This window comes from Tursiops truncatus, chromosome 6 (genome assembly GCF_011762595.2).
Source record: "Tursiops truncatus isolate mTurTru1 chromosome 6, mTurTru1.mat.Y, whole genome shotgun sequence".
NCBI classification, from domain to species: domain Eukaryota; kingdom Metazoa; phylum Chordata; class Mammalia; order Artiodactyla; family Delphinidae; genus Tursiops; species Tursiops truncatus.
In genome coordinates this window covers 59,790,760-59,817,817 of record NC_047039.1, presented here as the reverse complement: position 1 = coordinate 59,817,817, position 27,058 = coordinate 59,790,760, and the positions used below count along the sequence as shown (strand labels likewise).

Sequence of the window (27,058 nt, the reverse complement as noted above, 5' to 3'; positions counted from 1 at the left end):
CCATCTTACAGAAACTGATTTGCCCAAATCCAAAGCCTTTTTAAGACTACACAGTTATAGTTATTTAAGCTAATAGTGGCCAGAAACGGTTTTTGGTTCATATAAATCACTTGGATACTGACTTTGTTCTGTTTAGATCGGGTCAAGGCTAATGACCATACTGATTTTAAATAGCCCTAAACGAACAGAATTCATCTCATTATTTGAAGCAGGCATGCCTTTCTGCTTGTTTCAACTTGAAGGTATAGGCTGTAAAAAATACTAAGTATTTATGAAGCAATCATTTATTTTTAACTCTTCTCACAATTTCTTAACAGACATTTGGAACAAAACAGGAGCTGTTAAATTGGTCAGATGGTCTCCTGACAATAGTGTTGTAATAGTGACCTGGGAATATGGAGGCCTTTCTTTATGGAGTGTATTTGGAGCTCAGCTGATTTGTACACTTGGAGGAGATTTTGCGTGAGTCAATAAAGAAATTTTAGATGAAATAACTCCATTTTCTCCAAGACAATACACATACACAGAAACTTTGTTATACAGCTACCATTTTGCCTTGACTCTGAACCCAAAACAATTTGTAAGGTTCAGAATTAATGTATTCAGAATGTATTGTTTCCTCATACATCCATCCTCTTTCCATCCTCTTAAAACTGACCATTCAGTGAAAGTTCATTTATTTATTGAACCCCTATTGTGTATATGATAACATGTTAGATTCAAAGCTAAATCAGACATGAATCGGCCTTCAAGTAGCTTATTATCTAATAAGAGTGGTAAGCTATATGCATAAATAACTAGTAGGAAATGAAAAATTACATTATCTCATTGGGTTAATGTAGGTTAACTCAGTGGGTTGATAGAACTGGGTTAATATCTCTGTCCACTTCATATACTACCCTGAACTTCAGTCCTGATATAATGAACACACCTTCCCAAACTGCATGACCCTGTTAAGAAGTTATTTAGTAACCGGAAGACTGTATCTCAGTGATATACCTAGGTGTATTAACCAGGAGTCTCATATTTCATACAGTATTGTGTATTTCTCATTCTAAGGAACAAAATCAGTTTTTTAAAATTAAAGCTAAATATTACATGCAATTAGAAGACTCTTCTTAATTAAGTTTCTATTGTGTTTCAGTTATAGGTCTGATGGTACCAAAAAAGATCCCCTTAAGATCAACTCTATGGTAAGTTCTTTCTATAAAATATTGATACAGTGTGAAAAACTTGGTTTTTTCTTCTTCTTCTCTCATGTTGATCTGATAAAATTACAAAGCTATTCTAGTCTCAGCAGACTCTTATACAGTTCTTGCTTTGATAAAAGTATTATCTTTAAAAATCAGGAGGCTGCCCAGTTTTCAGTATTTGATTTTGGTTTTGTTTAGATGTGTCCAGCAAGCCCTGTCATCTCTGTGAACATAGTAACTGTTCAAATCAGGCCTTTGTTTTTCCAAAGCATACCTACATTTCTTATGTGACTCAATAGCACCCACTTCCCATGGCCTCCTTTCTTTTAACATAATGTGAAATGCTCATTGGGTCTTTTTCCTGGAAGACATGTGCTTGTACGTTATTTGAGCATATTTAAAATTTTTTCCATAGATGTATGTCAAAAGAATTGTAGTCCCTGTTGTAACAATATTTTTACTATCAATTTTCAAGAGTTTCTGTAGAAAGCAGTGAGGTGTAACCCCTGTCTTTACATACAAACATTTTCTTTCTATAGCCCTCTGTGTACCATCTTTGAGGAATTAGTGGCTGTGAGGCTTATCACTACCTTTCTCTGCTGCTCCACAGAGGAAGGCATTTTCTGATCATGGGTTTCTCGAAGAATTAAGACCACCATGGTTGCCTTCAGTAGGGGTTCCCAACCTTTCACCACCAAGGATCCCATTTGATGGCTCTCCTCACCTCCATATTTTAAAATAAGTTTTCAAACACCATTTCTCTGACTGCCAATCAGTGCTTATGAATGCCATGCAGCAACCAGTGTTACCTGCCTCACTAAGTTAATATTTTAATCACAACTAAGAATCTAAGCATTTTAGTTAACTTATGCAACCAAAACTTTTCATGGGAAAGCAAAAGTTCTATTCAACTTCTGAAATTTTGGAACAATTCATGGACCTCTTCTCCCCGCATTAGTATTTTCTTGGCCTTGCAGATTGGGAATTACTAATGTTAAAAAAAATTTTTTTTTTTTTAACTCTCATGGAATCTCGTTAATAGAATATTAAAATGAACTGGGCCTGGAGAATTTATTTGAACCCTCTCATTTTACAGAGGAAGAAACTTATACCCCAAGAAACCAAACAGCTTGGCCAAGGTTGTACAACAAAATGGTAGCCAAGCTGGAGTGCAAAACCCTAGTCTCATAGCCTCCAATCCAGTGTTCTTTGTTCTGTACAAAACTGCATCTGTTTGGGTGCTTCTTTGTAAAGCTTCAGCTATGTAACATGGGTCTTCTCTCTGTAAGGAATTTCTTTGTATTTGAGAGGCAGTTAAATTAATGGCGAAGTTACAGAGAGCAGTAGGCATTTCTTAGGTTTTGGAGCTAAGATTGGTGTGTAGTGTTTTCACTCTTCTAAGTGGAGAGCAGTGATGGTTTCTACTGGAGATCTAAGATGTAGTAGATGTAGGTATAATTCTTGTCTGTGTTGTTTGTCATGGTTTCTCCAGCCTTCAGAAGTCATTAATAATGCTGTTGTTGGTTATTTCAGAATTTGAATATTTCAAACCGGGAAAGAATAACAAACTTTTTATTGCTTTGATTTTCTTTCCCTGACCCCCTTCTTCTTTCCCCCTCCTCTCTCCAAGAGCTGGGGTGCCGAAGGCTATCACCTATGGGTAATCAGTGGATTTGGTTCTCAAAATACTGCAAATGAGTCTGACTCCAAGAGCATAGTTAAACAGCCTAGCATTCTACTGTTTCAGTTTCTCAAGAGTGCACTCACCGTAAACCCTTGTATGGTAAGTTTATTTAATTAAAACTCCGTTAGTTTTTTTTAGTGGCTTTCATATTTGAATATGACTCTTCCTTATGACAATTTTATTTCTGAGCAGGTTTTGCTTTTTTTTGGCCTTGTGGCATGCAGGATCTTAGTTCCCCAACTAGGAATTGAACCTGCGCCCCCTGCAGTGGGAGCGTGGAGTCTTAACCACTGGACCGCCGGGGGAGTCCCATGCTTTTTTTTTCTTTTTTTAATAGGATCACAAGCAATTTGAGGAAAAGCAGTGTTTACAGATTCATTTGAGTAACCTGAATAAAATTTAGTCTTTGTCTGAATAGCATTTCTCAAAGTATGTTCCACCAGGCACTACTTGTGAGAAATATCAAGAGCAATTACGTAGGACAAGAAGAATTTCTGTTGTCTTTTAAGTGTGGAATAAAGGAGTTAAACAAAGCTGTAGAGATTTCTTTAACATAGGACTCGAGTCTTTAATATGCTGATGTGCATCATGAAAGTCCAGGAGTTGGTATATAAAAAGCATTGTTTCCCAAGCTTATTTAACTATGAATTTTTAAGGAATGCCTAGAAGAAAATAAGCCTAGAATCCTGCTTTGGGAAACACTGCCCCAAATTATAACATAAACTCATGTTTTATCAGTCTGAAATAAGATATTAATATGATATATTGTTGATATATAGTAACAGTGATATGTTATATGATGGGGGTGCATATCTTAGTATCTACCACCAATGGGTTTTTAAATATTTGGTGCAACCAATTTCTAATTAAAATTTATAACACATTGAGGAAGAATGAAAATACCCTGGATCTCAGACCTCATTACTATAGCTGAATAATAAGAAAAACAAGAGTAGAGGATTTCTCCTCTGCTCGCACATCCCAAATAAATAATTTAAAAGCACTCCGAGTTTTATATCAAGACAACATTTGGACTACAATGGGAAGGTGAGTGGCTGGAGTGCTGATCTAATTTAAAGAGTGAGTGAATAATCTGCCCACATTTGAAAACACTCGTCTTTAATTAAAAACCAGGGCATAATCACAGAGAGTTGAAACTATATTTTTGTCTAAACATCCTCAGAACCTGGTACACTCCTTGGTACTAATCAGGCTGTCACCAAGCAATTATTGAATTGTTCTGAACCAGGACCACAGATGTAGGCTACTCTTCCTCCTCCCCATGATTTAAAAGGTCCTCCTGTATCCAGTTATCCCGGTTCGTAATCCACTCCCTCTTCTTACCATGTGGGCACACGGATGAGCGTATACACACAAACAGTTTGACCAGACATGTTTTCTTACTACCATTCATGAGGTATCTTATATGAAACTAGTTTGTAAACTGTAGACATTGAATAGTCTTATTCAGTTTTCAGGTGGAAAATCTCTCATAGCACTGCCCTGGGCATGTTTTGGAATCTGTATGATAAAACAGACTTTAAGAAAGATTTTATTTACACTGGGAAGTAATCATTAAAATGTTGTCTGTTAAATATAACAGTGTGTGAGATTATTAGGTAGTCTTGTCCTCTGTGAGGAAAATCAGCATTGAGATGTGTGGTACATTTCCAACAATAAAAGTAAATTAATGTATTACTTACTTTCCCCTACCTTATACTAACTTGTTTTTATTTGCTTCCCTCCCCTCTGCTTCCTTTTCCCCTCATCTAGAGTAACCAAGAGCAAGTGTTGCTTCAGGGGGAAGATCGTTTGTACTTGAACTGTGGAGAGGCCTCACAAACCCAGAATCCCAGGAGTACTTCGGCACACTCTGATCATAAGCCCAGTCAGGAAAAGAGCCCGTTTGCAGATGGCAGTTTAGAGTCTCAGAGTTTAAGCACTTTACTTGGTCATCGGCATTGGCATGTAGTGCAGGTAAGTCTTCAGATGCTGTTGACTGTGGACTTAGTCCTTGGTAAGATAGCACCCTGAAGCACATATTTAAGTATTTCATTTGTTGCTTTAGAAAACTGAGAAACTTTGTAAACTTTTTGACTGTCATGTCTCTCTTCTGCTGTTCTGTGCTCTTGTCCTCTTGTCTTCTCCTTTCTTTCCACCTGATGTAGATTGTATGCCCACCTGCTTTAAGTCCATTAGTAAGTGAATAGTTAAAAAAAACTAGAAGTTTATGCTTTGTCCTCTTATTGTGCAAGACTGTTTATTTTACTTCCAGCCTATTTTTGGTATAAATTTAGCTCTGGATTTGCATAGGCTAAAGTGTAGTAATTTAATGAAAAGTGACAATATTGATTAGTACCTTGTGCAGCTGACCTTGTAGTCCTAATGGGGACACATTGAGGTTAATTGCCTGACTTTGGACCCAAATTGCAGACTTCTGATTAGTCTAGAACCTTAGTGTTAATAATTTTATTATTACTCAATCTTGTACCAGATTATTATTAAATTAGCAGTTTCTTTTAGTAATTCTGATACATTGACATTTAATATAGAAATTAATTCTGAGTTTCGATACCAAATAAAATTAATTTGGGTAAATCAGTAAATTGAAGTTTCTTGAAAGAAACTTTCACACACATTTCAAAGTCCTGAGTGTTTTCTTCCCAGTTTTCATGCCAGAGTGTCTTAGGTACATCAGAGCCTACTCTTGGATTAGTTTCTTTTAGTCATTTTCTATTTCCACAATTCTTTGTCTTACTTCTACATTCTGTACTTTTACCTTACTAGCTTACTTCAGCTCCCATGTTATTTTCGGTTGACTTTGAGAGGAGATAATGAGAGACATAAGAATGGTCATTGTGTGAAAAATTGAAGGAGGAATATCTCCTACATTGACATGTGGTATACACTAAAAGAAAATGTATTTAACTTACATTAAGAAATTCATAAAATCAAAACAATGTGCATACCATTTTATAATTAGTAACAGTTATTAAATAAAACTGCATCAGCTACTTCCTTGACTAAAATTTTCCACTGCTCCCTTCTCTCCTATAGCCATTTCTCTGCTATTTTCATTTCCCCATACTTTGAACTATTCATTCTACACTGACCTAGCATCAATGCCAGTTCTGCCTAGCCAGGTCTGTGTTGCCAGAGAGCCAAGTAGAGCAGAGGATCAAAGAAGGTAGGTCTGGAACTCAAAAATCCATCAGGCAATAACAAAAATTGAATTTCCTTCCAGCTCAAAAATTCAGTGATTCTGTGATTCATAGCCATCTATAAAGTATCCCATATTAGAAGCATATAACACTGATTTTACAACTTCAGGCAAAGTAGATACTAGCAAGATTCTTCTGTCATCCTGTTCTTTAGGTATCTAAAATATTTAGAAAGATAAACTTGTTTAAGTCTAGCTTTACGTAATTTTTTCAGTTTCCTTAAAACTAATAAAAATAATGCTAGAGTTGTACTCCCCCCAAATTAAGTTATAATGGACTCATAGAATTTTTAGAGCTGGAAGGACCTTAGCAATCATGTAGTCCAACTAGGTTTTATACATGAGGAAATTGAGGCTCAGGGAAGTTAGGTGACTTGCCCAAGGTCACACAGCAGAATAGTGGCAGACTCTATCCTTACCATGATATAAATTAAAGTAATAATCAAACCTGTTTTAAAACCTAGGTACTAAATGTTGAAGCATATAATATACTGCTGACCTTGATCTAAAACTGAGAATGTGCCTATTTGACATTCTTTTTACTTGGAGTTGCCCTATGCTTTGTTTGCTGGCACTCCAGCCACAAGAGTCAGTGCAGCATTGTGGTGGTGTTCGTTTGGTAGTGTGGTTTACAGTGTCCATATAATGTTAATGCTTTTAACTTCCAGACATTTTAGCCATTAGTAAGTATTCCCTGAAGAAATGTGGGTGCCTGTTTAATTCCCCCTTCAACATATTCTCTTGTCTAGGATAAGTGCCCGCATCCTCCATCACAATGGCTTTGTTTGTGTGGTTTATACTTTGTATGCTTCTTGTACAGCTTAGAGTTCATCACATGAGCTCCAACTAATTCTGCTCTGTCTGTTCCTCATCTAGACTACTGGATTTTTTTTGTTTGTTTAAGCCTTCTACCTTACACTCGTTAGTTTCCTGGTCAGAAGATTCTGTGTTAACCATGTTTTCTCCTTTAACAAAAATAACACAAATACATACTTGTCGGAAGCAGGGTAATGTATCAGGCACTATGTTAGAGAGGTCAACAAAGAGGATTGTAAAGGCTATTTCATTTATAAATGATTTGCTCTCATTCCTACAACGTGTATCAAATGTTCTGGGTATTTGGCACAGATCATATCTCCTAGGGTGATGGCCCTCACAGTCTCACCAGTTACAGAAGAAAGTAGGCTAGGTAGGAGACATGGTTTTAGCAGAATGACTTCAAGGGAAAAAAGGTAGATTTAGGTTCTCCAAGAGACTGAAAAATCCTAAGATGTTCAGAGTAGAGATTCTGTACCTTAGCACTGAGTTTCCCAGTGGTATGACATGACTTTTGTGCCCTGACTATGCATTCCTAACCTGAGTTTCTTCATTATTCATTAGCCACCTCTTTTCTTACTTCTGCCATTTCCTGTTCTCAGTATTAGGAGTGGAACTCAAAGTTCAGGTAACATATACATCTCCTGGGGCAAAACCAAGTTTTTGTTCTTATTTCATAGCATCTTCAAGACACAAAACCATATGAGAAATAAAGCTTCATTTTAAGTTTTGAAAGTAAACCATTTGTGGCATCTCATATACTTTTGGAGGGTAAAAGAATTTCTTTTCTCCTAGAGATAGTCATCAGAATGTGATCGTATGATAAGTTAACCTTGGTTCCCATGATTAGAAACTCTTCATGTTGGAGTCCACTTTGGCAGTGAGATCTCACTTCCCACTTTACCTGCCCACACATCTCACAAATACTTATGAAACACTAAGGTTTGGGGAAAGTCGGGGGCGGGGTGTTTAGTGTCATGGATGGCTAGCTCAGTTGTGCTCCAGGAACATCCTTCTTCAAGTGACTATTTTTATTTTCTTCATCCAAAAAAAGAATTTCACTTACAGTGTCCTACAAAACTACTTTCAAATTTTACTTCGCCACCTGATCATTACCTCAGATTATCATTATTCTGAACTAATTCCACCCATGATAGTAAATTTTACTGGTTGGCCTGAATAGTACAGCATATCTGTTAAGATACAAGTTAAGCATTCTTCAAGCGTATCTATCCTGACACAGTTATTTTTAATTCTGTAAGGTAGGCTTCCACAAACCAGCACTGGGGTTAAGAACTTCCTAATGTTCTAAAAGCTGTTAATTTACTTAGATTTTAGGTTGACTTACTGGATAATAAGTGAAGTCTAACAAAAATAGTTTTATAAATAAATTTTATCAAGGTTAATACAGATGTTTTCACTTGATTTTTGCTTTGTCTTCACATTACACAAAGAATCTTATTGGATTTGATTGCATTTACTTGGCTTTTTAATTTGACTTTCTCTTTTTAAATATGTAATCATTTTTCTTTGAGTAAACGGAAACTAAATTAAATTGAAGGTTCTCTTATTCCAGGAACAGAAGATTTTTCCTTTATTCTGTTGTTCTGTTAATTTTCCCATTGCATTCACCATGTGCTCATGAAAACTATTTACTCAGCAGGCTAATAGATCACAGTCTCAGTAAAGCTAGACTTAAGCTACATTGATACCTCACAGAGGATTTTTTAAGTTTAAAATTCTCAGAGTGACACAAAGACACTGTGTACAAAGATGTAAGACAGACGACATGGAAAGATATATTTATTGCTTATGTTGCAGATAAAGAGTTAATATCTGTAATATATTAAAAGTACTTGTAGGTGAATAAGTTGAACGCCCCAGTAAAAAGCAGTAGCTTATACACACTTTTATATATATATGGCTGTTTGTTTAGAGATAGCAATGATATAACAGAAGAATTTCACTTTGTATTTTGTGTACTTTTATACTGTTTAAATTTTATAAGCATGCATTGCTTTTTTATTAGAAAATGTAAAAATAATAAAAGAGATTTCTACTAAAAAAACATAAACGAAACTCTTGCTGAGGCTCTGATTTTATTAGATAAGGGTTTTTTGGGATGGTTCATATCAGCGGACCCAAACTGTTCCACCTACACAATTCTTGGCTGCCTTAGTAGATGCTTCTCTAAATATCTTTTGTCATTCTGTATTTATTGAGTGTTCAATATTTAATTTAAATCAAATAAAAACAGTGTAGAGAAAAAAGAGGAAAGCCTGATGTCTAGAAACATATAATGAAATGGTTAAGACAGGAGTTGTGAAATATTGGCTGCTAGTGTAATACTCATTATTTGGGAGCACTTTTTAAAAAACAATTTATTTTATTTTTGGCTGTGTTGGGTCTTCGTTGCTGCGTGCGGGCTTTCTCTAGTTGCAGTGAGTGGGGGCTACTCTTCGTTGCGGTAGGCAGGCTTCTCATTGCGGTGACTTCTCTTGTTGTGGAGCACGGGCTCTAGGCGCGTGGTCTTCAGTAATTGCAGCACGTGGGCTCAGTAGTTGTGGCTCGCAGGCTCTAGAGCACAGGTTCAGTAGTTGTGGCGCACAGGCTTAGTTGTTCCGCGGCATGTGGGATCTTCCCAGACCAGGGCTCAAACCCGTGTCCCCTGCATTGGCAGGCAGATTCTTAACCACTGCGCCACCAGGGAAGCCCTATTTGGGAGCACGTTAAACATTACAAGAAAATTAATCTCATGATGTTAATGCTTTTACGTGCTTTACTTTAAAATATATTTCAGAAGTCTTACCAAACTGATGTGTTATTTTCTATAGATTTCCAGCACCTATCTAGAGAGCAATTGGCCTATACGGGTGAGTTATTTGTTACTTTGTTGGTGTTAACTTTCATTGGATAGCATTTGCTGCAAGAGGTATTCTGGGAATTGAGCCTTTCAGTGGGTGCACTGATAAAAGTAAAATTTCAGTACTTGCTTCCTTGTACATTGTTAGTGTAACTCTATAATTTGGTCAAATGTAACATGTATAAATGTTAAGATTTTTGAATTTAGCATTGTACATTTAATTCTCTTAGCAAATGTTTATTAATAGTCTGCTTGCCTGACATAATCCTCAGCTCTTTACGCCTAATTAAAAAACTCAAGGAAGAGCTCTTAATTTTTTTTTTAATCAGTTTTCAGCTATTGATAAGCTTGGACAGAATATTGCTGTGGTTGGCAAGTTTGGTTTTGCACATTACTCTTTACTCACCAAAAAATGGAAGCTTTTTGGAAACATTACCCAGGTTAGTCTTTTTGAAATTAAAAACCTATTTCTCAAAGTATGAGAGAACTACAATATGAAATAAGTATAAAGTAAACCACTGTTTACTTATTAAAAAGTAAAATCAAATATTAAAAAGTGATACTGGATTATACTAAGGGTCAGTTCTGATAAAGTACTTGATATTTGATAAAAGATTTTGTATTGAGATAGTTGGTTTGTTTTTAATTCTTGTTAAGATCAGACACTATAATCCTGTAACTTGAGGATTTACTCTTACATTCCAGGTAGAGTTCATCAGATATGATCGGAATAAATCTCCACAAAATTTGAGATCATTTCCTGCTTGTCTGTATATGACATAAATATTTGGGTAGCATACAAACATATGCAGTTGGATTTTGCAAGAATCAAATAGGAGGAAAAGAAGGAAGTTAACATTTAATAGGTGCCTACCGTGTACCAGGCACTTCCACATATGTTATCTCATTGTTCTTCATAACAACCCAATGAGAGCACTATTGTTACTCACCATTTTATAAAAGAGAAACTAGGATTCAGAGTCAAGCAGCTGATAAATGATAAACCCAGAATTTAAACCAAGGTCTGTTGAATGTGGAATAATGATGCTACATGGTACCCAGTTATTTTGAATGATGTATTTTATGTCTTACAGAAATATTCTTTCTTTCAAAGTAGGATGTGAATCATTATTAATAAAGGCCCTAGAGTAATACTTATTGTTGAGGGGGGCGGGAAGAGAGTAGAGCAGAAATAATTAGAGCTTTCATTGTCTGATTAGGAATATTTTACAAGTCTGTTACTGGCAGGAATAAATGTAAATATGTTTTTTATATTTTGTTTTAAGGAGCAAAATATGATTGTGACAGGTGGCTTAGCCTGGTGGAATGATTTTATTGTCCTTGCATGCTATAACATAAGTGATCATCAAGAGGAGGTATGTTTTTGTTTTCTCAGAAATAACAAGATTTTTACATTTTAAAGATATTAAGCACAGTTTGGTTTTTATATAAAAATAACCTATTGAAAATGAACAAAACGTTTTACTTTTTAATCAAGAATTTGGCATTTTTAACAAATGGGATTTTCATTTCAGGTTACTTAAAAATTTAAAGGGATAATCAGGATTTCTGTGATAACTTTTTCTAAGGATTTTAGCCATTAGACATTCTCTATAAAGTTTGTAAATAATAAAAAATAGTTAAAAGTTGAGAAGTTTATAAAGATAGCTGTCCTTAGAGATTTATTAACTTACTTATTTCTATATTTATTTTTTGAGAAACTACTGATCTCCCTGTATCAGGTCTAAATGCACAGGTCTAAAAGGAGTATCTCATAATAGTACATCACAGTTTTGATCACTTCATCTTTTAGTTATTTGTAGAATGAGCCTACCCTGTCAAAATATAAACATCCATTTTTTATTAATGCTCAGATTAGTCTTTAACTCCTCTTACTTGAAAAAATCAGTAGATAATAAAACAGCATGTCTAAGGTATTTAGTCATCCATGGTAGGTATCTTGTTTTTACAGTTTTCTTTATTTTTGTTTTCTATAGCTCAGAGTATACTTGAGAACGTCAAATCTGGACAATGCTTTTGCTCATGTCACCAAAACACAAGCAGAAACATTACTGCTTAGTGTCTTCCGGGACATGGTAATAGTATTTAGAGCAGACTGTTCAATATGCCTTTACAGTATTGAAAGGAAATCTGATGGGTAAGTATATAATGTATGACAGGTCACTTTTTGCTCCTATTTATCATGTTTCCTCTGTAGTTTTTATTTCTCAAAACAGTTATTCTAATTTTATATTTAGTTTCCTTTGTTTTAGGAGTTAAAAAAGCAAGGAATTTTAATTAGTGATATTCATATAGTAGTTATTTTTTAGCTACCAAAATAATTAAAGAGCCTGTACCAAGTTCTTCAGCTAATCTTACTGGACTCATTTGAGAAAAATCTAGTTCGGGATGGGGTAAAGCTTTAAATACTAATTTTTTTTTCACAATCTTGAAAACAAGTGGTTACTAACTATCCTGGTGTTCTAGAAACTTGAGGAAATTTGTAGGAGTTTACAGCTTTAAGGCCTTAGGAAGCATGACCTTAGAAGACTCATTAATATTTTAACTGAGCTAGATGGCTGTAGTCTGGGAAAGGAAAAACTGTCAGACCTGTTGGAGCTGCGTGTTGCCTATATTCTTGGCATCTGGCTGGCTTGCGGCATTTAGACCATTCTTCTTGAGTTTTATTTTGTTCTCAAATGGTTTTTGTTTCTTTTTTTAAACAGCTATGAAGTGCATATTTGCTGAAGTAGCTTATAATTGAGGAGTAATATAAAAATAAAAATTAACAAATCTACTAGCCTCGGAACGCATGTCTTTCTCAACCAACTATTTCTCAACTGACTAAGCTATTCCTATAGCTTCTTCCCAGTTTATTTCTTCCTTTCTACATCTTACTCCCTTTTTTTCCCCTCCCTCATTTCCAGATGTGTTCTTGGGTGCCACAACCTTGTTGGTCTGCTGTTTAAAGGATACTTGGGGAGGAGAAAATGATAGGTAGAAGGCATTTGGGCCCATAAACATAAAATCTCATACTATTAGTAGTGGAAAAGGAAAAAACCTCATTAGCATTGTTGTTGAGGTGTATGGGTTTCTTTCTCTTTTTTGCAGTCCAAATACTGCTGGTATTCAAGTTCTTCAGGAAGTCTCCATGTCACGCTACATTCCCCACCCTTTCCTGGTAGTATCTGTCACTCTGACATCAGTGAGTACAGAGAATGGAATCACCTTGAAAATGCCACAGCAGGTACCATTCTGTTATCAGAGCTCTTTAGAGTTTTCATTTCAGTTTTTTGTGTTTTAATTTGATTTTAGGAACTATTAATTGTTCAGCAAATACATACTAACTGTCTAGAATTTGCCTTGCATGAAGCTGCTGGGTTACAGTGGCAAACTAAACAAACATGGTTTCTGCTCATACTGTAAAGAAATAATTACATACATAATTAATTACAATTGTGATGTGTATACCAAAAAGTAATATGGCTTACTGTGTATAACAAAAACCTGGAGTAGTCTAAGCAATCACAGAAGATTTCTAGATCATTTAAATTGAAACCTGAAGAACAAGTGGCAGTTATCTAAGTAAAGAAGGGGAATTTCAGGCAGAGGGAACGGTATTCAAAGGCCCATAGATAAGAGAGAACATGACACCTTCAGGGAATTGGAAGAAATTTCAGAGTGACTGGAACATAGAGTATGAGAGGATGAGAGTCTTATTGATAATACGGACTTTGGAGTTTGTCTTAAAGTCTAAAGTGTTTTAAGCTGGATGTTATTAGATCTAAGCTTTATAATGTTAGAGAAAACATTACAAAGGAGGAAAATGAAACAGAGTGGGACACAACTGGATGTAGGGAGAGCAGCTGAAAGGCCATTGTAATGATCTAGGTGAATGGTGTCTGTGGCCCAAACTTGGGTAGGGAAAAGAAGATGGAAAGAAGTGGAAGGAATATGACATATAGAGGACTCCATGATTAGTTAATTATGAACAAAGAGAAGGGATAATCCCATAGCTTCTGGTTAAAGTAGCTGTGTAGGTAGCAGTGTCACCAGGACCCAGGTATTATAACTTTCTATTCCAAGCCGCCTTCCATTATACCACTGGTTTCCAAACTTCATGTCAATGTGGAACCCATTTTCAAAGGAAAGTTCTGTGTGGATTTATTTGTCATCCCTGTCTGCCCAGTCTGTCTTTTACTTCCTATTAAGGCACTTCCACTGAGTGCCTGTAAAATACAGGTCCCATTTTTCTCTGCAAACTCTATTTCATGTAACAAGATAGTCCTAGTTGATAAGGGGAAGTTATCTTTTACAGAAGAACTCTAGCTAAAAGATATGGAAGGAATGTAAGAATTTAAGAATCACGATTTTGCAGCCCGTGAAGAAATGAGTGATTCAGGCAGTGATCATTGGATGAAACCAATGAAAGGTTGATGGGAAGTTTACAATGAAGGTATCAAGTTGTCATGCCCAAGCCTTATTAATCAATTTTAGCATCACTAAAAGTGGGAGAACCAGATGTGGCATGCTTCCTGGGGTGAAGCAACCTGAAGTTCACGTGAAGAATTACTAGCAAAAACATTGAGCCTGATCTGAATCAAGCTTCTAGAGTCATCTTCTATTCACAGAAAATACAGGGAAAGAGGTTTAGTTTAATAATATTTTATAGGAAAGCTGCAGGTCAATAATGTGGGGGAAAAAAGAAAAGATTCTTCTAAATAAGACTTTCGAGCTATAACAACAAAATGCATGCGTAAGTTCATTTGTATCTTGATTCAAATAGGCTATATATAAAAAGACACTGTTGAAACAATTTGCAGTATTTAAATGTGAACTAAGGAATAGTTGTAAGTTTTATTACATTTAGATGTGATATTGGCGTTGTGATTATATAAGCAAATATCCATATATTTTAGAGATGCCTATTAAATGTATAGGGGTAAAATGGCATGGTATCTTTTAAAATGCTTTGGCAAAATAAGTAGAAAGAAAAGAGGGATAGGTGGAGCAAACCTTGATAGTTGTGAATCTGGATGATGGGAATAAGGGGGCGCTGTTTGTTGTACATTTTACATACTTTTGATCATGTTTGAAGTTGTCATATTAGAAAAAAAAGGACTCCTTGTATATCCTAGATACTACTATTAGGCAATCAGTGGCATCAGTAATACTGGGTGCCCCATTTTAAGAGGGCCCTTTACAAAGAGGAGATACTTAACTTGGTAAAGAGCACATTAAGAAGTAAGTTGAAATACAATAGGAAATAGACTGATTACATCTTGCACAGAGGGAAGACCAAGATTTAAAGCAAAGCAAGTCTTGATTTAACAACAAAAAACTAGCAGTAAGAACTGTTCAACAGTAAGGTGGCCTTCACTCAGGAGAGAGGTGAGCACCTTGTCTCTGAAGCTTCCAATGAAAATTATCTACCAGGGATTTTTCAGGGTAAGAGATGGTATGTTGGGTTCCTTCAAATATAGGATTTTGAGGATACATGTAGTCCCTGCTTGTATGTTACAGTCAGTTTCTGAAAAGTTCATTAAAGTTGCCTGAGAGGGCTGTCGTGGTCACCGGTTCTTACGTATTGTAATATTATCAGTAGAAAATGTTGACTGCATGTAGAGCTGAAGGAAAAAAAAGAATTTTGCTTTTTTAAAAAATGAAGTAGTATAAAATGTAATGGTGAATTTACCATCTTAAAACTTAAAAGTGGTCATTATGAACATTAATCAGATTTTAGTGAACTTCAGTAAATGCTTTTTAGGTCTTTTGAAGTGTTTGAGGAGTTTGTCCCTATGCCAGTCCCCAAGCAGTCATATTGTTTGATTCTTGGCATTGCATATTCATTTTCCTCTACTCTCTAGCGCTTATAATTCCCACATAGCTTTTAAATTCCATTTTTCCTTCTCTTACCTCCAAGTTATTTGCTTTTTCTCGTGTGTTAGGACAGATGTTCAATTTTTAGTTTTCATGTCATTATGTGCTAAGTGGGGAAATGAAGATTTCTTTCCAAATAAAATTCTTGAGTTTTGTGACAGTTGCTTGGAGATTTTGTAGGGTTATTTTTTAAATTCCTACTTTGTAAATTAACAGCAGTTCATATCATGCTTACTACCTACCTGGATATGATCTAAAGCAAAAAAGAATAACAAAGCCTGTGAGTATTCTGTACCCTTTTGCCATTTCTTTATACACAATCCCTTGTGTCTTAGAGCAGTGCAAAAGAGCATTTCATGTATCTGAATATTTTTTGCAAGTAGAATACATAGGGTGACGTTGTTTTCTTTACCAAACCCTAAATGATATCGGCAGCTTAAATTCATCCAGCCAGCAAGAGTCAAAGCTGGGACATAATCCATGTCTTCTGAATAATCATCCTTTCCTTCTTAAAACTCTTTCCTTCTCTGGTCTGTGACATCATGCTTGATTTCTCTTCTTGCCTTCAAAAGCTTAGACGGTGGCCCTCTGCTCTTTTGCCTCCCATATACTTTGCCTCAGAAAACTCATCTGTTTCCTTCAGCTTACCAGGTTTGCCTTTATGGTTATGATTCTGGTATTCATCTCCAGTTAAGTCATCTCTCACAACGTTTTTACTTGAAAGTCTTAAGATTCTTTCTAATTTAAAATGGGCAATAGAAGGAAACTCTTCAGTTTCCCTTCCCTAAACTATTTTCTCCTCCTAACTTGTATCAGTGACAACTGCAACTTCTCTAGCATCTCGCCAAGATTCAGTTCCCTGAAATCATCTTTGATTCAGCTTTCTTTTCCTACCCTTCATGTCTAGAATATAAGTAAGTTTTTGTTTTGTTTTGTTTTAATCAAAATGCTTTTTCCTCTTTACAAGTGAAAATGACTTGATGTCTGAGATTCATTTTAAAACAGTGCTCCTGAAACTTGAAGCTGGGTGATAGGGTTCAGTGAAAATCATTATACTAGGTTCTCTACTTTGGGGTTTGATTGAAATTTTCCTTAATAAAAAGGCAGACTATTTCCTTCATTCTTGAAGTCACCACCCATGATATCTTCCTCTCCTCAGTAATCCATCCTGAATAACTCAGAATTTTTAATAACTCCCTTATTCAAGGACCATACATGGTGGCTTTTTTCCTGCTATATTTTTACCTGACTTTCCAAGCCCTCTTTGAAGGTCTGTTACCATCAGCATTTTTTCTCATAACATCCCTAATTTAGCCAGATTGTTCTCACTTTCCCAGTAGAACTATTTTATCCTACCTCTGTGTCATTTATATTGCATTCTTCAACTAAAGTACCAACGCTTTTTCTCCCACCCGTGTAGGTTAACCTCACCTTTCAAGTCCCACCTCATCCTTTAAGCCCTGTCTAGCTGTGCCGGCCAGGTCACTGAAGCGATGTCTCATTTTTATGAACTTCTGAAGGTCTTTTAGTTTTTCCAGGATAATTCAGCTCTGCCCTCAATTTTATGTTCACTTGCATTGTTCATTAATTACATTGTGTTAAGCTTGTTCTACCCTAGCCAGACAGCTCGTTGTACTTCCGCAGAGCCTAGCAGAATGACTGTACATAGTACACACTCAATATTGTTGTTTGCTTAAACTGTAAACCTTATGCATTGGCGGGGGAAATGCTGAAAACATACCTATTAATTTTTATAAATACAATTTATTTTTCTTTCAGGCTCGTGATGCAGAGAGCATTATGCTAAATCTTGCAGGACAGCTCATCATGATGCAGAGGGACAGATCAGGCCCTCAGATCCGGGAGAAGGACAGTAACACTAACCAAAGGAAACTTGTGAGTAAAGTGCAAGTCATTTAAAACGTTAAGAATGTATGGGAGGAGGATGAAGGAATAAAAGAATTTAAGAGGAGAGTATTATCTTGTGATTTGGAAAGTGAGTAAGTACATAAAATAAGTCTTAAGCCTCTGGGTACAAGACTGTTTGTGAAGAGTGGAAGATGAGATCCTAAAATGATAATAAAATGCTCTGTATGCCGGATGTTACTGCTTAGGCATTATTATTTACAAATTCTAATGGGAAAACAGGATAAATTGGTGAAGTTCCTTGGGGTGGGGGGGTGTTCTTTTGGGGTATTTTTAGATTTAAATACACATACTTTGAAAGTCAGGGTACTGTTATTAACTCTGACTCTAAATAAATTCCCCTAATTTTCCCCAAAATTTATACTGTCATTTTGAAAGATTTGGGAAACTAGTACCTAGGAAAACTTAGGAATCTGCAAATTTAATAGGGGAAAAACTGATTTCTGTCTCTCCTTCTCCAGCTGCCATTCTGTCCTCCTGTTGTACTAGCCCAGTCTGTTGAAAATGTCTGGACCACGTGTCGAGCAAATAAACAAAAGCGTCACCTTTTGGAGGCCCTCTGGCTGAGCTGTGGAGGTTCAGGGATGAAAGTCTGGCTCCCTCTCTTCCCTAGGGATCACCGTAAGCCCCATTCCTTCTTGTCCCAGCGGATCATGCTGCCTTTCCACATAAATATCTACCCCCTGGCTGTTCTGTTTGAAGATGCATTAGTCCTTGGTGCTGTCAATGACACTGTACTGTATGATTCCTTGTATACTCGGAACAGTGCTAGGGAACAGCTGGAGGTGCTCTTCCCTTTCTGTGTTGTGGAGAGAACCTCTCAGATCTACCTCCACCACATTCTACGTCAGCTGCTGGTGAGGAACCTTGGGGAACAAGCCTTGCTCTTAGCCCAGTCCTGTGCCGCGTTACCTTACTTTCCTCACGTGCTGGAGCTCATGCTCCATGAAGTGCTGGAAGAAGAAGCTACCTCACGGGAGCCCATTCCCGACCCTCTGCTTCCCACTGTGGCAAAATTTATCACCGAGTTCCCACTCTTCCTGCAGACAGTTGTTCATTGTGCCAGGAAGACTGAATATGCCCTGTGGAATTACCTTTTTGCAGCTGTTGGAAACCCCAAGGACTTGTTTGAGGAATGTTTGATGGCTCAGGATTTGGATACTGCTGCCTCGTACCTTATTATTTTACAGGTAACAATTCTCTTCTTACAAAGGTATAAGAATTGTTGAGCGTAAACCTAGAGGAAAAGGAAGGCAAATGTCCTGTGTTGGCACTGTGATTGTGTTTAAAGAACTATTACAGTCATGTTTTCTGTTCTTTTTTTTTTTTCCGGTATGCGGGCCTGTCACTGCTGTGGCCTCTCCCGCTGCGGAGGACAGGCTCCGAATGCACAGGCTCAGTGGCCATGGCTCAAGGGCCCAGCCGCTCCGTGGCATGTGGGATCTTCCCGGACTGGGGCATGAACCCGTGTCCCCTGCGTCAGCAGGCGGACTCCCAACCACTGCACCAAGAGGGAAGCCCAACTTTGGGGTTTTTTTGTTCTTCTTTCTCTAATTGCTTGAGGTGCAAGGTTAGGTTGTTTATTTGAGATGTTTCCTGTTTCTTAAGGTAGGATTGTATTGCTATAAACTTCCCTCTTAGGACTGCTTTTGCTGCATCCCATAGGTTTTGGGTCGTCGTGTCTCCGTTGTCATTTGTTTCTAGGTATTTTTTGATTTCCTCTTTGATTTCTTCAGTGATCACTTCGTTCTTAAGTAGTGTATTATTTAGCCTCCATGTGTTTGTATTTTTTACAGATCTTTTCCTGTAATTGATATCTAGTCTCATGGCGTTGTGGTCGGAAAAGGTACTTGATACAATTTCAATTTTCTTAAATTTACCAAGGCTTGATTTGTGCCCCAAGATATGATCTATCCTGGAGAATGTTCCATGAGCACTTGAGAAAAATGTGTATTCTGTTGTTTTTGGATGGAATGTCCTATAAATATCAATTAAGTCCATCTTGTTTAATGTATCATTTAAAGCTTGTGTTTCCTTATTTATTTTCATTTTGGATGATCTGTCCATTGGTGAAAGTGGGGTGTTAAAGTCCCGTACTATGAATGTGTTACTGTCGATTTCCCCTTTTATGGCTGTTAGTATTTGCCTTATGTATTGAGGTGCTCCTATGTTGGGTGCATAAACATTTACAATTGTTATATCTTCTTCTTGGATCGATCTCTTGGTCATTATGTAGTGTCCTTATTTGTCTCTTGCAATAGTCTTTATTTTCAAGTCTATTTTGTCTGATATGAGAATTGCTACTCCAGCTTTCTTTTGGTTTCCACTTGCATGGAATATCTTTTTCCATCCCCTCACTTTTCAGTCTGTATGTGTCCCTACGTCTGAAGTGGGTCTCTTGTAGACAGCATATATATGGGTCTTGTTTTTGTATGCATTCAGCCAGTCTGTGTCTGTTGGTGGGAGCATTTAATCCATTTACATTTAAGGTAATTATCGATATGTATGTTCCTATTCCCATTTTCTTAATTGTTTTGGGTTTGTTATTGTAGGTCTTTTCCTTCTCTTGTGTTTCTTGCCTAGAGAAGTTCCTTTAGCATTTGTTGTAAAGCTGGTTTGGTGGTGCTGAACTCTCTCAGCTTTTGCTTGTCTGTAAAGGTTTTAATTTCTCCATCAAATCTGAATGAGATCCTTGCTGGGTAGAGTAATCTTGGTTGTAGGTTTTTCTCCTTCATCGCTTTAAATATGTCCTGACAGTCCCTTCTTGCTTGCAGAGTTTCTGCTGAAAGATCAGCTGTTAACCTTATGGGGATTCCCTTGTGTGTTATTTGTTGTTTTTCCCTTGCTGCTTTTAATATGTTTTCTTTGTATTTAATTTTTGACAGTTTGATTAATATGTGTCTTGGCATGTTTCTCCTTGGATTTATCCTGTATGGGACTCTCTGTGCTTCCCGGACTTGATTAACAATTTCCTTTCCCATATTAGGGAAGTTTTCAACTATAATCTCTTCAAATATTTTCTCAGTCCCTTTTTCTCTTCTTCTGGGACCCCTATAATTCGAATGTTGGTTCATTTAATGTTGTCCCAGAGGTCTCTGAGACTGTCCTCATTTCTTTTCATTCTTTTTTCTTTATTCTGCTCTGCAGTAGTTATTTCCACTGTTTTATCTTCCATGTCACTTATCCATTCTTGTGCCTCAGTTATTCTGCTATTGATCCCTTCTAGAGCATTTTTAATTTCATTTATTGTGTTGTTCATCGTTGCTTGTTTCCTCTTTAGTTCTTCGAGGTCGTTGTTGAATGTTTCTTGCATTTTCTCTATTCTCTTTCCAAGATTTGGGATCATCTTTACTATCATTATTCTGAATTCTTTTTCAGGTAGACTGCCTGTTTCCTCTTCATTTGTTAGGTCTGGTGGGTTTTTATCTTGCTCCTTCATCTGCTGTGTGTTCTTCTGTCTTCTCAGTTTGCTTATCTTAGTGTGTTTAGGATCTTTTTGCAGGCTGCAGGTTCGTAGTTCCCATTGTTTTTGGTGTCTGTCCCCAGTGGCTAAAGTTGGTTCAGTGGGTTGTGTAGGTTTCCTGGTGGAGGGGACTAGTGCCTGTGTTCTGGTGGATGAGGCTGGATCTTGTCTTTCTGGTGGGCAGGTCCACATCTGGTGGTGTGTTTTGGGGTGTCTGTGGCCTTATTATGATTTTAGGCAGCCTCTCTGCTAATGGGTGGGGTTGTGTTCCTGTCTTGCTAGTTGTTTGGCATAGGGTATCCAGCACTGTAGCTTGCTGGTCGTTGAGTGAAGCTGGGTGTTGGGGTTGAGATGGAGATTTCTGGGAGATTTTCGCCGTTTGATATTACATGGAGCTGGGAGGTCTCTTGTGGACCAGTGTCATGAAGTTGGCTCTCCCACCTCAGAGGCACAGCACTGACTCCTCGCTGCAGCACCAAGAGCCTTTCATCCACACGGCTCAGAATAAAAGGGAGAAAAAGTAGAAAGAAAGAAAGAAAGAAAGAGGATAAAATAAAATAAAGTGAGATAAAATAAATGTTATTAAAATAAAAAATAATTATTAAGAAAAATAATTTTTTTAAGTAGAAAACAAAAAAAACGGGCAGACAGAACCCTAGGACAAATGGTGAAAGCCAAGCTATACAGACAAAATCTCACACAGAAGCATACACATACACACTCACAAAAAGAGGAGAAGGGGAAAAAATAATATATCTTGCTCTCAAAGTCCACCTCCTCAATTTGGGATGATTCGTTGTCTATTCAGGTATTCCACTGATGCAGGGTACATCACGTTGACTGTGGAGATTTAATCTGCTGCCCCTGAAGCTGCTGGGAGAGATTTCCCTTTCTCTTCTTTGTTCGCACAGCTCCCGGGGCTCAACTTTGGATTTGGACCCGCCTCTGCGTGTTGGTCACCGGAGGGCGTCTGTTCTTCGCTCAGACAGGACGGGGTTAAAGAAGGAGCTGCTTCGGGGGCTCTGGCTCACTCAGGCCGGGGGAGGGGGGGAGGGAGGGGCACAGAGTGCAGGGCGAACCTGCGGTGGCAAAGGTCGGCGTGACGTTGCACCAGCCTGAGGCGCGCTGTGCGTTCTCCCGGGGGAGTTTTCCCTGTATCCCGGGACCCTGGCAGTGGCGGGCTGCACAGGCTCCCCGGAAGGGGGCGTGGAGAGTGACCTGTGCTCACACACGGGCTTCTTGGTGGCGGCAGCAGCTGCCTTAGTGTCTCATGCCCATCTCTGCGGTCTGGGCTGATAGCCGCGGCTCGTGCCCGTCTCTGGAGCTCCTTTAAGCAGCGCTCTTAATCCCCTCTCCTCGCACACCAGGAAACAGAGGGAAGAAAAAATTTTTTTCCTCTTTGGCAGCCCCAGACTTTTTCCCGGACTCCCTCCCGGCTAGCCGTGGCGCACTAGCCCCCTTCAGGCTGTGTTCACGCTGCCAACCCCAGTCCTCTCCCTGGGATCCGACCTCCGAAGCCCGAGCCTCAGCTCACAGCCCCGCCCGTCCTGGCGGGTGAGCAGACAATCCTCTCAGGCTGGTGAGTGCGGGTCGGCACCGATCCTCTGTGCGGGAATCGCTCCACTTTGCCCTCCACACCCCTGTTGCTGTGCTCTCCTCCGTGGCTCCAAAGCTTCCCACTTTGCCACCCGCAGTCTCCACCCGCGAAGGGGCTTCCTAGTGTGTGGAAACCTTTCCTCCTTCACAGCTCCCTCCCACTGGTGCAGGTCCCGTCCCTATTCTTTTGCCTCTGTTTTTTCTTTTTTCTTTTGCCCTACCCAGGTACGTGGGGGAGTTTCTTGCCTTTTGGGAGGTCTGAGGTCTTCTGCCAGCGTTCAGTAGGTGCTCTGTAGGAGTTGTTCCACGTGTAGATGTATTTCTGATGTATCTGTGGGGAAGAAGGTGATCTCTGTGTCTTATTCTTCACCATCTTCCCCCTCTCCTCCTCTGTTCAGTTTTTATCTTTCCTTTTGAAGAACTCAGTCTTACCATATGATGGCAGAAAATTTCTTTACTATCATAAAGTAACATTGCAGGGTTGTGTTTTTTTAATCCTGTTTGTCCATAAATAGGCCTAAAACAAATTAATGAGTTTACAGTATTATTTTGAGTAATACTGAAGAAGTGCATGTATACATATATGTATATACATATTATATATCATAGTACATATAATGATATGCACATATTACATAAGATTATTGAAATATGTAAGAAACATAATAATAAAGAATTATTTTGAATATCAGTGGGTTTGTCTGAGCTCTCCACAATAATCTCTTTCCTTATAGTGTGGAATTGCTGAGGGGACTCTGATTAGAATGTGGGTTACAACAGAGTACCTTACGTTAGGCTCCCCATAGCACACAGGGAAGATCCAAACCTGCCGCAGTAATTACACAATTTTTCTCAAAATAATGGGTTCTTTGAGACTCCTGAAAATTTGTTTCATTATACATTTGACAAAAGGGCTTGATAGTTTGCTTTCCTATTAGTCTGATGTGAATTTGATAGGTTACATTTAAAAGTTCTTTAAAATTACTGCAGAGTTGTTTTCATTGATTAAAGAAGCTAACCATAGACCTTGTTTGAAATTCTGCCTGAAGCAGTTTTCCTGTCAGTTTATTTGCTTCATGGCAACTGATTGAAACCAGAGGGGATATTCAGGCAGAAGCTAAGTGGCCCCGAGATTCTGTGATTCCTTGGGTATTCTTAAAAGGCCACACAGTCATAAAAACAAACAATAAATGCAGCTGTGTTTTGTTTTAGGTCACTCCTTAGACTTTCAGTGATCTCCCAAGCAATGGAATTAGAAACTTGATCTGAATTCCTAAGTTGCTGTGGATTGACAGATAATAATTACAGTTGAACTTGCCTGTTAGGCACCTTTCCATGAAGGCCAAGGCAAGCAGCAAGTTTAAATTTGTGAAAAAATTACAGAGAATGCTCTTTGTGTAGCAAGACTACATACTATTGCCTAAAGCAAAGGTTTTTTTTAGTCACATTTTCAGAAAACTCTCTGTCGCAGGAAATAGACCTGAGCTTTTTTGGAGTCAGGGAGACAAATTTATATTCTTTTCTGTTGATCTTTAACAGTTATTTAACTCAGTTTTCTCATCTGTAAAATGAGAATGAAATACATATTTTGAGAGTCACTAGGAGAAATGAAAGAATATGTAAGGTTTATGTAAGATATCTGGCAATAATGGGAGTTCAAGAAATCATAAATTATATTACACCAGCAGAGTATTTGCCTCACTTTTCCTTGTATGGTACTTTTTAATGCTTCTTTTAATTTTACTGTTAAACTATTCCCATTGTTGTAGCTGCATTACTTCTCTGGGTTTAGGGAACCGTGGATATAAAGAATTGCTTATATCTTCCCAAGTCATTTGTTGTATAAAAGGAATTCTTGTCTTCCTTGGTTGTTTTTCTAGAACATGGAAGTACCAGCAGTAAGTAGGCAGCATGCCACCCTTCTGTTCAACACAGCCCTGGAACAAAGCAAGTGGGACCTGTGTCGACACATGATTCGATTTCTTAAAGCCATTGGCTCTGGAGAATCTGAGACACCTCCATCCACACCTACAGCTCAGGTTAGTTGCAGAATTGCACAGCTTCTCTAGGCCATTACACCCACGTGGCATCTTCCTCTAACTGTACGGTGTGTAATCATAGGAACCCAGTTCAAGTGGTGGATTTGAGTTCTTCAGGAATCGAAGCATCAGTTTATCCCAGTCAGCTGAAAATGTACCTGCTAGTAAATTCAGCTTACAGAAAACACTAAGTATGCCGTCTGGCCCTTCTGGAAAAAGGTAAAAGAATGAAGAGCTGTTACTGGTTTTAGGGCATTCTGCGACACATTGCATTTCAGGGTATTTGTAGAATTGCATCTTGGGAAAACAACTATTTGATCCAATTGCAATTCCTTTTTACATTCCCAAAAGGCTTCCCTTTTTTCCTTCTCCAAAGTTCACTTCTTTATTCTTTGTACAGTTTCTGCCCTTTGTACTGGAGTAGATCTCGGTTTGCCCATGCTGAATGCCACTAACTGTAAATTACCTCTGATAATAGAGGACCAGAATAAAAAGGAAGACAGATAAATCTGCAGATAATTCAAAAGCCTTCTTACAGGGCTTCCCTGGTGGCGCAGTGGTTGAGAGTCCGCCTGCCGATGCAGGGCACACGGGTTCGTGCCCCGGTCCGGGAAGATCCCACATGCCGCGGAGTGGCTGGGCCCGTGAGCCGTGGCCGCTGAGCCTGCACGTCCGGAGCCTGTGCTCCGCAACGGGAGAGGCCACAACAGCGAGAGGCCCGCGTACCGCAAAAAAAAACAAAACAAAACAAAACAAAAGCCTTCTTACAGTCAGCAGTTTTACCCTTCTTTCCAACTATACCTCTTGACAAAAAGTAAAATTTAGTTCTCATGTACTTGACTCTCCTGTGACTCTTTTGAGTGGAGAAGTCATTAAACAGTGGAAGCCAAAAAGAAGTGTATCCTGGAGGCTGAAACCTACATTACACATAGATGGGTTATTTCTCCTGAGAGGTAACTATGAACTCATACTGAACATTATAAAATAGAATTTCCTCCGTTTTGTGAGGTCCTTGTATTCCTTCCTGTGTTATTTGGTTCTGTGTGTATTCTTACTACAGTGCCTGACACATAGTGAGAGCTTATTGAACATTTTTTATTGTGATGTTTTACTGCTTTTTCTTATCACAGCCATTAATACAGCCCCATTCCCAGTGTGCACGCACACACACACAAACACACACAGTCATGGACTATAAACAAGTTAAATGCAACCATGGAGGATTGTAAACAATTGCCAGGCAAACAGTAGCTTCTCAGCCATGCCCCTGAATTTAAAAGTGCTGGCTAATATATACTAAGCACTCACTATGTGCTAGGCATGGTTCTAAGCATTTCCATGTGTAGGTCTTTCAGTCCTTACAACAGCTCCATCTGGGTAGATACTGTTCCACATTACACAGGTGAAAAACAGAGGCCCAGAAAAATAAATTTGCTTTATGTTTGTACAACTAATGTGTGGCAGAGCCAAGATCTGAATCTAGGCAGTCCTGCTCCAATACTGCCTCTTGCTGAAAGCACCCCGTCACCCAGTGACCAGACCAGTTATACCATGTCAGTTCATGTGAATAAAGGACAATAGACTATATTTAGCAGTTAATTTTTAAAAATCCGTTTTGATGTGTCTGTAAAACTCACATTAAGAGACTTCATTTCACTGTGCTTCTCTCTCGTTAGTTCCTTTGATCTGATCTTCCCTCTTTTCATTGGTCTTTCCAAATACAGCATTTTTTTGCTCCCTTTCTTTCCTTTATCCAGCTACCATCCTCTTCGTGGTTTGACTTAGTCTCCTGTTCTTTCCTATTCTATATTTTCATTATACAAATATGTTTTAAGAGGCTACTATGATCGAGGTATTGTTTAATAGATTGTGGTATCACATGGAGAAGCCCTAATACTTTAGCTTCAATCAGAATTAGATCTTAGATGTCTTACCTCCTTGTCAGCGTTTTCAGTGTTACTTCATAAAAGTATTTGAAGTCCTCCAGTGAAGATTGTTCTGTAGCTTTCTTGTGTTCCCACTTACAGATGGAGCAAAGACAGTGACTGTGCTGAGAACATGTATATTGATATGATGCTCTGGAGACATGCCCGGCGTCTCTTAGAAGAAGTTCGGCTAAAGGATCTCGGCTGCTTTGCAGCCCAGCTGGGCTTTGAACTAATTAGTTGGCTATGCAAGGAACGTACCCGAGCTGCCCGAGTAGACAACTTTGTGTTAGCCCTGAAGGGACTCCACAAAGATTTCCTGTGGCCACTTCCCATCATCCCAGCTTCTTCTCTCAGTTCTCCTTTCAAAAATGGAAAATACCGAACAGGTAATGTAGGCTTTGTGTTCCTTGTACAGGGAGGATTGTATTTTGCTCCAAATATGTAGACATT

General features: G+C 38.2%; 1 protein-coding gene across 6 annotated transcripts in view; it reads left to right on the top strand.

Moving 5' to 3' along the window:
* Window positions 1-27,058, top strand: part of RIC1 (RIC1 homolog, RAB6A GEF complex partner 1) — a 138,931-nt gene that overhangs the window by 104,501 nt on the left and 7,372 nt on the right. For all 6 annotated transcript variants that reach the window (XM_019934812.3, XM_019934813.3, XM_019934811.3 and 3 more), the window contains 14 exons: window positions 318-462; window positions 1,145-1,193; window positions 2,824-2,976; window positions 4,651-4,854; window positions 9,748-9,786; window positions 10,106-10,216; window positions 11,063-11,152; window positions 11,774-11,934; window positions 12,888-13,023; window positions 17,436-17,552; window positions 18,044-18,772; window positions 24,522-24,680; window positions 24,763-24,899; window positions 26,708-26,994. In XM_019934812.3, the coding sequence (XP_019790371.2) occupies window positions 318-462; window positions 1,145-1,193; window positions 2,824-2,976; window positions 4,651-4,854; window positions 9,748-9,786; window positions 10,106-10,216; window positions 11,063-11,152; window positions 11,774-11,934; window positions 12,888-13,023; window positions 17,436-17,552; window positions 18,044-18,772; window positions 24,522-24,680; window positions 24,763-24,899; window positions 26,708-26,994 (2,517 nt within the window). The remainder of the gene's footprint in view (window positions 1-317; window positions 463-1,144; window positions 1,194-2,823; window positions 2,977-4,650; window positions 4,855-9,747; window positions 9,787-10,105; window positions 10,217-11,062; window positions 11,153-11,773; window positions 11,935-12,887; window positions 13,024-17,435; window positions 17,553-18,043; window positions 18,773-24,521; window positions 24,681-24,762; window positions 24,900-26,707; window positions 26,995-27,058) is intronic.